The sequence below is a fragment of the Rhinatrema bivittatum genome, chromosome 6, assembly GCF_901001135.1.
Source record: "Rhinatrema bivittatum chromosome 6, aRhiBiv1.1, whole genome shotgun sequence".
NCBI classification, from domain to species: domain Eukaryota; kingdom Metazoa; phylum Chordata; class Amphibia; order Gymnophiona; family Rhinatrematidae; genus Rhinatrema; species Rhinatrema bivittatum.
Genome location: NC_042620.1, coordinates 277627892 through 277642583, shown reverse-complemented (window position 1 = coordinate 277642583; position 14692 = coordinate 277627892). Strand labels below are relative to the sequence as shown.

At 44.0% G+C, this 14692-nt stretch overlaps 1 protein-coding gene across 2 annotated transcripts in view; it reads left to right on the top strand.

Moving 5' to 3' along the window:
• LOC115094324 (diacylglycerol O-acyltransferase 2-like) overlaps window positions 1-14692 on the top strand; it is a 76913-nt gene that overhangs the window by 47795 nt on the left and 14426 nt on the right. For both annotated transcript variants that reach the window (XM_029607269.1, XM_029607270.1), the window contains exon 6: window positions 155-329. In XM_029607269.1, coding sequence (XP_029463129.1) covers window positions 155-329 — 175 coding nt within the window. The remainder of the gene's footprint in view (window positions 1-154; window positions 330-14692) is intronic.

Below are 14692 nucleotides of genomic sequence, written 5' to 3'. Positions count from 1 at the left end.
GGTACCATGGTCCGAGAAGGACATTAGCCCGGCACACAGACATGCTGCCCTAAGAGCAACAGGATTACATTTGAATGCTTGCAGTGGGGCTGAATCAGGACAGGGATAAGTTCTTGGGTCACTCCTTCTCATGTCTTTGGTTCTGATTTCCTAGGCTTGTGCCCAGTAACCCGAGGCGCCATCGATTACCTTCTCTCCAGGAACGGGGTAGGGAACGCTGTGGTGATAGTGATTGGAGGGGCTGAGGAGTCACTCACATGCCAGCCCGGAGTCACTTCCCTCATTCTTAAAAAACGGAAAGGATTTGTGCGTATGGCCCTGCAGCATGGGTGTGTATCACACATTGACGTGCAAACTGACATACGTACGCACACACTGACATATGTATGCACACACTGACACATGTACACATACACAGAAACATACACTGACACAAGTACATATACAAACACACACACACATGTACACACAGATACGCTGACAAAGATACACATACATGCACTGATACATGTATACATATAAACACATACTGACACATGTACACACGAAAATACACTGGCACAAGCACACATACACATGTTACCTGACAACCTTAGAATGCAGCAGAATGAAAAAACATTTAAAAAAGATCTGAAAAAAATGGCTTTTCTGCAAAGCCTACAAGGAACACAACCAGCAGAATCAGATGGTTTAGCCAGCTACAACTATGTTTATTATTAGATTTTATCATGTTGCATTTTAGTTTTTTTTAACTATTTATTTTTTTACCTTCTTGATGCACTGTTATTTGTATATATTTTATTAATTTGTTTTTTGTCTCTCGATTTGAAGTATAATTTAATAATTAATATCTGGGTTTTTTTTACTTTTGTGGCACTGTTCTATGTTTATTATTATGATATTGTAAACCGTTGAGATGGAACCTCGCTAAACGACGGTATATAAAAAAATTTATAAATAAAATAAATAAAGCACATGCACACATACTTATAGTGACACATACACAGACGTATGCTGACACAAGTGCACATAAAAATGCACACTGACACATCTACACATAGACACACTGACAAGCACACATACAAATGCACACAGACATACTAACACATACTGACACACGTACACATACAAACACATGTACAGACATACACTGACACATGTATACATACCCACATTGACAATGTATGCATATAAACATATACTGACACATGTATACACAGACTGACGTAAGTACACATACATGTACTGACACATATACACGTCACATACTAACTCATATACACACATGCACCCTGACACATGTATATATAAACACATGCATGTTGACACGTACACATACAAATACACACACTGACATAAGTACACAAAACACACAGACTGACACATACACATAAACATACTAACACATGTACACATATACACACTGTCACATGTACATATCACACACTGACACACACACATATATATATATATATATATATATATATATGCAAACACACAAAGATACAAGTATACCTACAAAGACACACATACAAAAACACACACTGGCATATGTATACATATACTGATGCACATGTACACATACCTACAGTGACACATGAACACATACAAATACCAAATGAAGACCAATGGGGTGAAGAAATGTAAAATATAAACAACAAAAATCACCCCACACAAATGTTTAGACTGACTGGAATACCTTGGAAAATGAAAAGATTTATTTATTTATTTATTTATTTATTTATTTATTTGACAGTTTTTTAATACCGAGGTATAGCTAGCAGCCTTCACTCCGGTTTACAATTATAACAACTTATTACAATTAACAGAGAATGGAGAAACTTAGGAAACATTAAACTAAACTTGATACAAGCAAAAATTTCAGATTATTTTATTTTATTATTTAACAATTTTTATATACCGGCATTCGTAGGACACATCATGTCGGTTCACAATTAACTGAGAAAGGAAATTACAATGAACGAGGATAGAGAGAGTCAACGATATTACAATGAACTAGGAACCAGGATAGAGAGAGTCAACGAGCAGGGATACAACTTTGAAAAACGAACTGGATGATGATTATCCATGTTAAGAGTAGGTATGCATCAGGATGTTAAGGATGCATTTACACTTAAGAAATTAACATATGAACTTATTTACAAAATTAAAATTAAATGCAGGGGCAGGGAGAAGGGGAGAGGGGGAGCGAGGGGGGGAAAGGAGAGGAGGGGGTAGGGGTATAGGAGGACGTTAAGGCAGTGGCACTTTCAAGGAAAGGCTGTTTGTAGGAAAAGAGGGGAGGGGTAGGGGAGAGGCAGCAAGGTGCTGGGGAAGGGTGGGGGGAGGGAGCAGGGGGGGAGGGAGCTGGGGAGGGTGAGGGAGCTAGAATGGTGAGGGAGAAGGGGGGAGCTGGGAAGGTAAGGGAGCGGGGGGAGTTGAGATGGCGAAAGGGAGGTTGAGGAGGAGGTGTGTAGGCTGAGCGTGAGCTGAGTAAGATCGAGACATGACAATGCCTAGGATTGGGAGGAGTTGGGGTATGCCTGTTTAAAGAGCCATGTCTTGATTCCTTTTTTGAAATGGCTCAGGGACGGTTCTAGGCGGAGTTTAGCAGGAAGGGAGTTCCAGAGGGTGGGACCCGCAATGGAGATGGAGATGTTGATAATGGAGATGTTGATAATGGAGATGTTGATAATGGAGATGTTAATAATAGGGTAAATCTGTAATCTAACCATGTAATTTACAACTTGAAAAATGTTCTGTGTCATAGTCTTAGTCGTTCCATTACATTTCCGATAAAGGTTATACATGGGGACTCTTATGTTATGAGAAATTAACCAATACCATCTTTGAATGTTTGGCTAAATATCCATGTTTTGAGCTCTTTTTTAAATGACTCAATGTTGCTTTGTGAGCTCAAGTGCTCTGGTAGTGAGTTCCATAATTTTGGACCGGCAATGGATATGGCTCTGTTCCTTGTGGTGGATAGCTTGGCTAGTGGGAGTGATGGTATTTCTAGCTGTAATTTTCTGGCTGTTCTCGTTGTACGTTGCGATCTGTGAATATGTATGACATTGTCAAGGGCTGTGTTATCTGTTTTATAAATTGCGTTTTGTAGGACTGTAGGTAATTTGAATTCATTATTTTATCAACTGGAAGCCAGTGTAGGCTGTTAAGTACGGGTGTGAAGTGTTCTGATTTCTTTTTTCCGGTTAGTACTCTTGCTGCTGTGTTCTGTAGTAGTTGAAGTGGCTTTAAGGTCACTTTGAGTAGACCTATCAAGAGAGAGTTGCAGTAGTCAAGGCTGGTGAAGATGAGAGATTGTAAGACTGTTCTGAAATCTTGGTGGTGAAGCATCGGTTTAAGGTGTTTAAGTATTTGGAGTTTGTGGAAACCTTCCTTTGTTTTTGTTGAGATGTGTTTTTTGTAGGTTAATTCACTGTCAATCCAGATTCAGAGGTCTTTTACGTTGTCTTTAAGTTGTATGTGGATGTTATCCATTTGGAGGGATGGGTTGGTTTTGGGTCCAGAGTTTTTTCTTTCGATTACGATGCATTCAGTTTTGCTCATGTTAAGACATAATTTTAGGTGGTTTAGCATATTTTTGATCGAACCAAGGTAAGAGGCAGCTATTAACAGTGCATCTTTGGTGGTGGATGTAATTGGAATGAGGAGTTGTATGTCGCCAGTATACATGTAGTAAGTGACGCCTAGGCTTGATAGGAGTTGGCATAGGGGAAGTAGATAGATGTTAAAGAGTGTGGCCGAAAGAGCGGACCCTTGTGGTACTCCTGTTTCCAGGGGGATTGCTTCTGATGCGTTGTTGTTGATGGAGACTTTGAAATATCTGTCTTTTAGATAAGAAGTGAACCAGTCAAGAGTTTTGCCTGATAGCCCTATGTTAGCTAGACTGGATATTAGCTTTTTGTGATCAATTGTGTCAAATGCCGCGGAAAGGTCGAGAAGGATGAGTATGTGACCTATTTTGTTATCAAATCCTCTTAGTATGTTGTTGGATAGGTTGAGCAGAAGGGTTTCCATGCTGAGGTTTTTCCTGAATCCGTGTTGGGTGGGATGTAGTATTTTGTAGTTCTCGAGGTGTTCATTGAGTTGTTTTAGGACTGCTTTCTCAGTCATTTTTGCAAGTAGGGGTAAGTTTGATATTGGACGATAGTTGTTCAGGTCATCTGGGTTCAGGTTCTTTCTTTTCAGAATTGGTCTGATTGTTGCTGTATTTAACTTGCTGCCTTGCTATTGGGCCACGTACACCTAGCCTCCTCCTTCGCGTGCTCCCCCCTTCACTTCCTCGGCTCGCTTGCCTCACGTTAATTTCGGCAGTGCGAGACAAGCCCACGCTGCCTTAACATATAAACTTTTGGAAAGAGACATGTAATGGAATAGACAACAAAATTATTATTGCAATTAAAAAACTTTTTAATGTAATATTTTTTGTTTAAACTCAAAATCCTAGATTCCCTCTTGTAATCATAGAAACATAGAAATGACGGCAGAAGAAGACCAAACGGCCCATCCAGTCTGCCCAGCAAGCTTCACACATCTTTTCTCTCATACTTATCTGTTTCTCTTAGCTCTTGGTTCTATTTCCCTTCCACCCCCACCATTAACGTAGAGAGCAGTGATGGAGCTGCATCCAAGTGAAATATCTAGCTTGATTAGTTAGGGGTAGTAGGGGTAGTAACCACCGCAATAAGCAAGATGCACCCATGCTTGTTTTACCCAGACTATGTTATACAGCCCTTATTGGTTGTTTTTCTTCTCCCCTGCCGTTGAAGCAGGGAGCTATGCTGGATATGCATGAAGTATCAGTTTTTTTTTCTCCCCTGCCATTGAAGCAGAGAGCTATGCTGGATATGCGTGAAGAATCAGTTTTTCTTCTCTCCTGCCGTTGAAGCAGAGAGCTATGCTGGAAATGCGTGATGTATCAGTCTTCTCCCATGCCGTTGAAGCAGAGAGCCATGCTGGATATGCATCGAAAGTGAAGTATCAGGCACATTTGGTTTGGGGTAGTAACCGCCGTAACAAGCCAGCTACTCCCCGCTTTGTGAGTGCGAATCCTTTTTTCTTCTCCCCTGCCGTTGAAGCTATGCTGGATATGCGTGAAGCATCAGTTTTTCTTTTCCCCTGCTGTTGAAGCAGAGAGCTATGCTGGAAATGCGTGATGTATCAGCCTTTCTCCCATGCCGTTGAAGCAGAGAGCCATGCTGGATATGCATCGAAAGTGAAGTATCAGGCACATTTGGTTTGGGGTAGTAACCGCCGTAACAAGCCAGCTACTCCCCGCTTTGTGAGTGCGAATCCTTTTTTCTTCTCCCCTGCCGTTGAAGCTATGCTGGATATGCGTGAAGCATCAGTTTTTCTTTTCCCCTGCTGTTGAAGCAGAGAGCTATGCTGGAAATGCGTGATGTATCAGCCTTTCTCCCATGCCGTTGAAGCAGAGAGCCATGCTGGATATGCATCGAAAGTGAAGTATCAGGCACATTTGGTTTGGGGTAGTAACCGCCGTAACAAGCCAGCTACTCCCCGCTTTGTGAGTGCGAACCCTTTTTTCTTCTCCCCTGCCGTTGAAGCAGAGAGCTCTGCTGGATGTGTGAAGTATCAGTTTTTTCTTCTCCCCTGCCGTTGAAGCAGAGAACTATGCTGTATATGCATTGAAAGTGAAGTATCAGGCTTATTTGGTTTGGGGTAGTAACCGCCGTAACAAGCCAGCTACTCCTCTCTTTGTGAGTGCAAATCCTTTTTTCCACGTTTCCTCTTGCTGTTGAAGCTTAGAGCGATGTTGGAGTCACAGTAAGCATGTATATGTTTATTGAATAAGGGTATTGTCTCCAGGCAGTAGCCATCATTCTGGCAAGTCACCCACTCTTCATTGGCGGCCTCTTGACTTTACAGTGTTTATCCCACGCCTCTTTGAAGTCCTTCATAGTTCTGGTCTTCACCACATCCTCCGGAAGGGCATTCCAGGCATCCACCACCCTCTCCGTGAAGAAATACTTCCTGACATTGGTTCTGAATCTTCCTCCCTGGAGCTTCAAATCGTGACCCCTGGTTCTGCTGATTTTTTTCCTACGGAAAAGGTTTGTCGTTGTCTTTGGATCATTAAAACCTTTCAAGTATCTGAAAGTCTGTATCATATCACCTCTGCTCCTCCTTTCCTCCAGGGTGTACATATTTAGATTCTTCAATCTCTCCTCGTACGTCATCCGATGAAGATCCTCCACCTTCCTGGTCGCCCTTCTCTGTACCCCGCTTCCATCTTGTCTTTGTCTTTTTGTAGATACGGTCTCCAGAACTGAACACAGTACTCCAGGTGAGGCCTCACCAAGGACCTGTACAAGGGGAATAATCACTTCCCTTTTCTTACTCGATATTCCTCTCTCTATGCAGCCCAGCATTCTTCTGGCTTTTGCTATTGCCTTGTCGCATTGTTTCGCAGACTTCATATCATTAGACACTATCACCCCAAGGTCCCTCTCCTGCTTCCGTGCACATCAGCCTTTCCCCCCCCCCCCCCCATCAAATACAGTTCATTCGGATTTCCACTCCCCATATGCATGACTTTGCACTTCTTGGCATTGAATCTCAGCTGCCATATCTTCGACCACTCTTCCAGTTTCCTTAAATCCCGTCTCATTCTCTCCACTCCTTCCGGCGTGTCCATTCTGTTGCAGATCTTAGTGTCGTCCGCAAAAGACAAACCTTACCTTCTATCCCGTCCGCAATGTCGCTCACAAAGATATTGAACAGGACCGGTCCCAACACCGATCCTTGCGGTACACCACTTAAAACTGCTCTCTCTTCAGAGAAAGTACCATTTACCATCACACATTGTCTTCACCAATATCATCTTCACCAATATCACTACAATTGCCCGGCCTCCTGAGCAATTGTGATACAGGTAAGTCGTCCTTCAGAGTAAACTGAATGTGACCATTGCAACTATTGATCCATTTATGAAAAGAGTGGAGTTCTTCAACAGTGCCACTCCATAACATATATAAATATATCATCTATATACCTTTTCCAAATCTTGATATTGGTCAAGAATGGAGAACAATTAATCCATGATTTCTCAAAAGCTGCCATATAGAGATTTGCTAAGGAGGGAGCCATAGTGGCACCCATGGCGGTTCCAAATTTCTGTTGATAATATTTATTATCAAAAACTAAATAATTCTTCTTTAGAGCAATGGATGCTAAATGTAAAATACAGGTTGTGGGTACCTTATTAGGTTTGGTCCTTGATTCAAGTATTTGTTCAATTATAAAAAGTGTATCCTCCTGGGGAATTCTTGTGTAAAGTGAATTTATATCCAGAGTCACTAATAGATACAGACTTTCAGATACTTGAAAGGTTTTAATGATCCAAAGACAACGACAAACCTTTTCTATTGCAAAAAAAATCAGCAGAACCAGGGGTCATGATTTAAAATTCCAGGGAGGAAGACTCAGAACCAATGTCAGGAAGTATTTCTTCATGGAGAGGGTGGTGGATACCTGGAATGCCCTTCCGGAGGAAGTGGTGAAGACCAAAACTGTGAAGGATTTCAAAGGGGCGTGGGATAAATACTGTGGATCCATAAAGTCTAGAGGATGTGAATGAAGAGAAGAGGCATGGGGGTGGCTTGAGGGAATGATGGCTACCACCTGGAGATGAATATCCTTATTCAATAATGCGACTCCAACATTGCTCTATGCTTCAACGGCAAGAGGAAATGTGGAAAAAAGGATTTGCAACCACATAAAAGCAGGGGAGTAGCTTGCTTGTTATGGCGGTTACTACCCAAACCAAAAATACCTGATATTTCACTTTCAGCGCAAATCCAGCATAACTCTCTGCTTCAACGGCAGGGGAGGAAGTTTGACACTTCACACATATCCAGCATTGCTCTCTGCTTCAACGGCAGGGGAGGAAGTTTGACACTTCACACATATCCAGCATAGCCCTCTGCTTCAACAGCAGGGGAGCAAGACTGATACTTCACTTTCAATGCTTAGCCAGCATGGCTCTCTGCTTCAATGGCAGGGGGGAATGAAGAAAGGTGGATCTATATTCAGGCAACAATCAACAAGGACTGAATTACATAGTCTGAATAAGCAGATAAGCATGGGTGTAGCTTGCTTATTGCGGTGGTTAATACCCCTAACTAAATTAAGCTATTTCACTTAGATGCAGTTCCAACACTGCTCTCTACATTAATGGCGGGGGTGGAAGGGAAATAGAATAAAAAAAGGTTACTAAGAGCCAAGAGAAACAGAAGTATGTGAGACAAAAAAAAAAAGTGCGAAAGCTTGCTGGGCAGACTGGATGGGCAGTTTGGTCTTCTGCCGTCATTTCTATGTTTCTATAATACACACTTACACATAAACATAGTAACATATGTACAATGTCGGTATATACAAATAAATAAATACACTGGCACACATACACTTACAAACGCTCACACAATACACGTAGACATATAAACACATGCTAATATAAATACACAAACACTGACACAGGTACACTTACGGTACCTACACAAACACACTCACTGACACACATACACATACACACACTGACGCACATATAAATATAAACACATACTGACACAGGTACACATACAGATAAACTGACACAAGTACACATAAAAACATACACACTGAAACATATACACATAAAAATAATGCCAGACACACGTACACATACTGACACACGTACACATACTGACACATGTACACAATCACACACTGACACATATACAGATGTACAGATATAAACACGCACTGACACATACACATAAACCTGTATACACAAACACGCATGCTGACACATATACATAACCTGACAATACCGATGCATATGACTGTCAGTCGGCGTCAGCACAGAGACGATGGACAAAGAGGTCACATCACTGAAGTAAATGCCTTCGGGTATAAAATAGTTAAGCCTGAGCATGAGCCTTCGGCATTAGATGAAGCTGATGAAGTGAAGGAACGAAAATAAATTGTTAAGAAGAGACCAAGTTTATTTTGCATTGGGAGTAATAATTATTTTTTGATGAATTAGCCTCATTAACAAGCCCCAGACTCAGCCCCATATGGGGGCGAAACTCAGGCCTGAGTCGGGCGAACTTTTGGGTAACTTTGATTCTTATTTATTGAACATTTTGAAAAAGAATTTTAAGGCGATTGGTCATTTTTATTTTTTGCTTTCCTCCTGGCTTTTTTTGACCATCTCCCATGTTGTTTTTTTTGGACCGCGCACTTCTGGAAACAAAACAATAACCCCCCGACATGGCCATGTTTCAGCAGCTTGAGCTGCTGCTTCCATTCCTTAGAAGTGTATACAGGCCTGCATATAAAGATAAGCATTGAGCTCAAATGAATCAGATCTTTAAGACTATATGCATTAATACAAGTACACTTACAAACATGCACACTAACATAAGTATATATACACTGACACACACACACTTACAAAATGCACACTGACATGTACACTTACACATACTGACACGTGCACATACAAACATGCATGCTGACAGATGAACACATACAAACATGCCTGCTGACACACGTACACACACACATATACTGAAACACGTATTCATACAAACATACACTGACACCATACACATGCAAACTTGCACACTGACATGCGTAGATATACAAACATGCCCTGACACACGTACACATATACACTAACACATGTACATATACAAACACTCACACTGACACATATATACATATAAGCACATACTAAAAATGTGCACATAGAAGCACTCACACTGACAGATGTGCACATGCAAACACACACTGATACTCGTACACATATACACACGTACACATATACACACTGACACACATATATATACAACTATACATTGATCCACGTACACATACAAATATGCAAATTAACAGAAGTACACTTTGTACACATTGATATTCATTTATTTATTAAGCTAAGCTTGATTCCTGTTCATACCCCAGATCAGTCCAGACGTATGCGTTTTGCTCCCCTCTACCAGCAGAGTCAAAAGAAAGCTTTACTGTCACTTCTACTTAAGCTAGACTACCATCTGCAGTCCCTCAGTACTTCTCTGTCTCCAGCAGATGGTAGAGGTGTAAATCCTACAGTCTGGAGTATGAAAACAAAAGAGAATCTAACTCTCTGGAGTGTCAGTCTGTGAGAGGGCCCATGCCCCAGGCTGAGTGGCTGAGCAGGAGTTGGGGACCCTGGCTTGTCTCAGCTCATTGACAGAGGGGACACTGTCTCCTTGTCTTCCATGTGGCCTGCACTCCCTCCTCCTGGGTCTTCGGATAGCAAAGCAAAGTATTACCTTCTGTACTTTTTGTTTTTCCCTATCTTGGGGGGCTAAGAAAAAAAAGAGGCTTGCGTGGCAGTGGCGGGGGAAGCACCCAGGCGGAGGCTCAGTAGTCTCGGGAAAACCAGCTGCGCGAGTTCAAGGCTCTTGGCCTGTCAGCGGGAATATCTGGAGGGCTGGCAAGGGTTCACCGTGGGACAGTGATGCTGATTGGCAGGAGCGGCAGACAGTGGGTTGGGCGCGCAGGAAGGCAGTGTGTGTAGCGGCAAGGCTAGACCTGCAAGTCCGGGGGTGAAGGCAGTGCGGCACTGACAGAATTTGGCAAAAGAAGGTCGGCCCAGACTGCAGGAGCAAGAACCGCAGCCATTTTACCATCGGCTCTCGCATTACAGGAGGCCTGGGGGGGGGGGGTCAGCTCCCCCCTCCCCTGTGTTTTACCCCTCTGTGCCCCAACAGGAAGGAGCCTGTGAGTACTCGGGGAGTGATGAGGTGTCCTTGGGTGGGGGGACTGATACTGAGGAAGCCTTTTCGATGGAGTTTGTGCTGTTAATGCACAAAGCTTTTCTAGTATGGAAGGGCTCCATTGGGCAAGTCCTCTGAACCGCAGCTAGTGTAAAAGGAGGGCCAACAGGGGGGGTTCCGGACCCTGGTATTGGGGTTGTGCTCCTTGGGGGTAGTTAAGTAATCAAAAGGTTCGGAAGGGAATGGGCGTCTGCTCTTGGAGCCTCCAGGGAATGAAGATGGGGGAGAAGGATCCCTTGGGTTGGAAAAGGTCTCGATGGTTGAAGGAGATGATCTCAGAAAGGTCTGGCTCTTCAGGAAGGAGGAGCTCCTGCCCTTGATTCCACAAGTTTTAAAGGAACTGGGGATTAAAGAAGCACAGGAAAGAGTCTGATCATGAGGGTATGGACCCTGTCATGGAGGGACTCCAATGTCTGGCGAAGGGTTTCCCATGCCACTGGTCCATGAAGAAACTGGTCATCCGGGAGTGGGACACTCCAGAGGCTGGTTTGAAGGTCATCAGGTCTATGACAAAGCTGTATCCACTGCCAGAGGACGTTCTGGGGCTGCTGAAGCTCCCTAAGGTGGACGCTTCTGTTTCAGCAGTAACCAAAAAGATGACCATTCGAATGGTGGGATCAGCACTGCTGAAGGATGCCCAGGACTGGACGGAAGTTCATCTCAAGAAGATGTTCAAGGTCTCGGCTTTGGGCATCCAGATTGTTTTTTGCAGTAGCTTCATTAGTGAAAAAGTGCAGGACTGTTTCTACAGCCACGTCCAAAAGCAAAGCACATTCAAAGAGCATTGTTTGAATTATCAAGAAGTCTGCTTACCCTGTAAAAAGGTTGCTAGCAGTAATTGTGTATGGGTTTGTCAGTTGCTCAGTTTTGATTGCAAATATTACTACCCTTAACATAAGAGTTAGGAGTCACCTGCATAGGGCGGCAGTTACTACCTTTAACAAAAACATGTGGGTAACTTGCACGGAGCAGCAATTGCTACCACAACAAACTTGCTGGGCAGACTGGATAGACCAGATGGTCTTTCTCTGCTGTCATTACTATGTTACTATGTTTCATGGTGCATGCCTGCTTGCACTGGGTACAACAGCTCCAAGTGTATGTCAACCACTGCGAAGCAGATGGAGCGCTAGGAAGTGGGGATAGCCTATATTGCGGATGCCTTGTACGATCTCCTGTGTATGTCAGCATTAACATGATGTTGGCTATTTTGTCTTGATGTCTCCTCTGGCTGCATAATTGGTCCACAGATGTATGGTCCAAGTCTCAGCTGGGTAATCTTCCTTTCAAGGGCAAACTACTGTTTGGGGAAGATTTGGAGGAGCAGGTAAAGAACCTAGGCAAGTCAAAGGGTCATAAGTTGCCTGAGGACAAGCTGAAAGGGAGCAGGAAGATGTTTCTGGGCAGGCAGAGAAGCAAGGAGGTACTATCTAGGCAAAGGATCCTCTGCTCCAAGTCAGTGGCCCAACGAGTCGCAGTCCTTTTGAGGGACATGCAGACCTGCCTGGGAGACCGCAGGTCAGGGGACCGGGGAAGAAAAGCTGCACAATGAGATACAGCTGGTTCACTCTGCACGCAGGGTCATAGGGGAGCAGTTAGCTCACTTTTATGAGTAATGACCAAGATAATGGGCCAGTGGGTCCTAACGGTTATAAAAGAAGGCTACATGTTACAATTTGCTCATCTGATCTAGGAAACTTTCATGGTTTCTCCCTGCACCTCCAAGGAGAAGTGAGTGACAGTTCGCACCAAGCTAGGCCATCTAAAACAACTGGAGGTGATAGTGCCCAGGGAAACAAGGACACAGAAGATACTGCATATATTTCATGGTTCTGAAGAAGGAAGGGGCCTATCAGCCTATTCTAGAAGGTGAACGTGGCTCTACAAATGCCTCATTTTCAAATGGAAGCCTTACGCTCCATACCTTCATTTACGCTCCTTACTGTCACTTCTTTGGTTTATGTCCAAGTATGGAGGGTGTTTGAGGATTGGTGTCATGGGGAAGGGATTCCTCTTCTTCAGACATTGGTGCCTAGTATTTTGGCTTTTCTGCAAACTGGGCTAGCAAAAGGGTTTGCCTTCAAATCAGTTGGCAGCCCTGGGCTGTTTTCAAGGAAAAGTTCAGGGGATACCGCTGACTTCGCATCCAGATATAGTCCATTTCCTAATGGGAGTGACGCATTTGCGTCTGCTGGTACAGTGGGTGTTTCCTTTGTGGAACCTTAACTTAGTGCTGAGGGTTCTCTGTGGTTCTCCATTTGAGCCACTACAACAGGCTTCGCTGAAGGATCTTACACTAAAGGTGGTTGTTGCAATACCGCTCCCAGGAGGGCCCTGCGAGCAGCCTCACTCATTACACCTCGATGCAGCCAACTCCCGATGCCAGCGGACACCATCTTAGTGTTTCTTGTGCAGCCTGAATCGCTCCTTAACCCTAACACCGTCACTGTGAGATGTGGCAGGAAGAAATGCTCCCAACACGGATGAATGCTGCGGTCATATTCTTGAGCACCACTACTGCAGCCTGTGATCTCCCTTGTGGCAATGAGCCGCCACCGATGCCGCACTTTGTGTCCTGGTCTTTGTGGCCTGAGGGCCGCCGACTTCTATCCCTGCTCCTGCCAGCATTCTCCTTAGGTGGGCGAGCGCCATAGCTCCAAATTTAAAGGGCCCATGACAGGAAATGTCGCGGTGCCTCCCGATGATGTCATCTCCTGCCAGCCCTATAAAAGGGCTCTTCAGTTTCTGCTCCAGGCCTTTGCAAGGTCATCAGTCCTTCAAGGTTTCCTGTTCTGTGTGTTTACTGTTCCTGGTCTCCTGTTTCCAAGTGATTGTTCCTGACTCCAAGTCTTCAGTCCTGCGTTCAAGTCTTCGTTCTTACATCCACGACTTCACCGCTGATTCAAGTCTTTGGAGTCTCTTCCTTAGTTCCAGAGTCCAAGTTCCTGGGTCTGAGTCCGAATTCCTGAGTCTGAGTTTCAAGTCCATGTTCCGAGTTCCTGAATCTGAGTCCGAGTTCCTTAGTTCGAGTCCAAATTCCTGAGTCCAAAGTCTGAGTTTTGAGTTTCGAGTCAGAGTTCCTGAGTCTGAGTTCCAAGTCCAAGTTCTGAGTTCCTGAGTCTTGTTCCTGGTCTCCGGAGTTCTTGTTCCAGCCATCTGCCTGTCCAAGTCCTGAGCCCTAGCCTTGTGTCCGTCTTCAAGCCATGTCCTGTTTCAAGCCTCCTACCCTCCCCACCCACTACAATTCAAATCCTCTCTCCCTTGATCTTGGATTCTATTCTCCAGGTCCTGGAACCTCTCCTCTTTCCTTCCTACCTCTCCCTTCTCCCCAAATCCTGAAATCCACTCCCTAGCCCTTCCTCCTCCTCCTCCTCCTCCTCCTCCACACCCCAGATTCCTAATCTTCCCAATCTCCCATCCTCCCTGTCCCTAAGTCTCTTTCCTTCTCACACTCCACTCCTCTCCTCTTTCTCCTCACCCAATGTTTGATCCTCCTCCTTTCCTCTTCCCATCCCTGAAGTCTTCTCCCTGTACTGATACTTGAGATCACTTTTCTTCACTCAAAAAATAAATAAAATAAAATTATACTAATAAATGTACGGTAAAGCTAATTTCTTTTTATAATATAATATAAAATAAAAGATGGAAATTGCTTTCCAGTTTCCTTCAGAATTTTTTAATTTTTGCTACAGAATCTACCCCTGAGCTGCCACAGGAAACTAGGGGACTGTGCCTTAGACCTCCAACCTCGATGGGGGGGATGGGGTGGAGAGAGAGGGTAACAGTTGTTGACAGTGCCTAGGGGCACCAAAACCCTAAATCCGTCTTTGCTAGTTGTGTCTGCT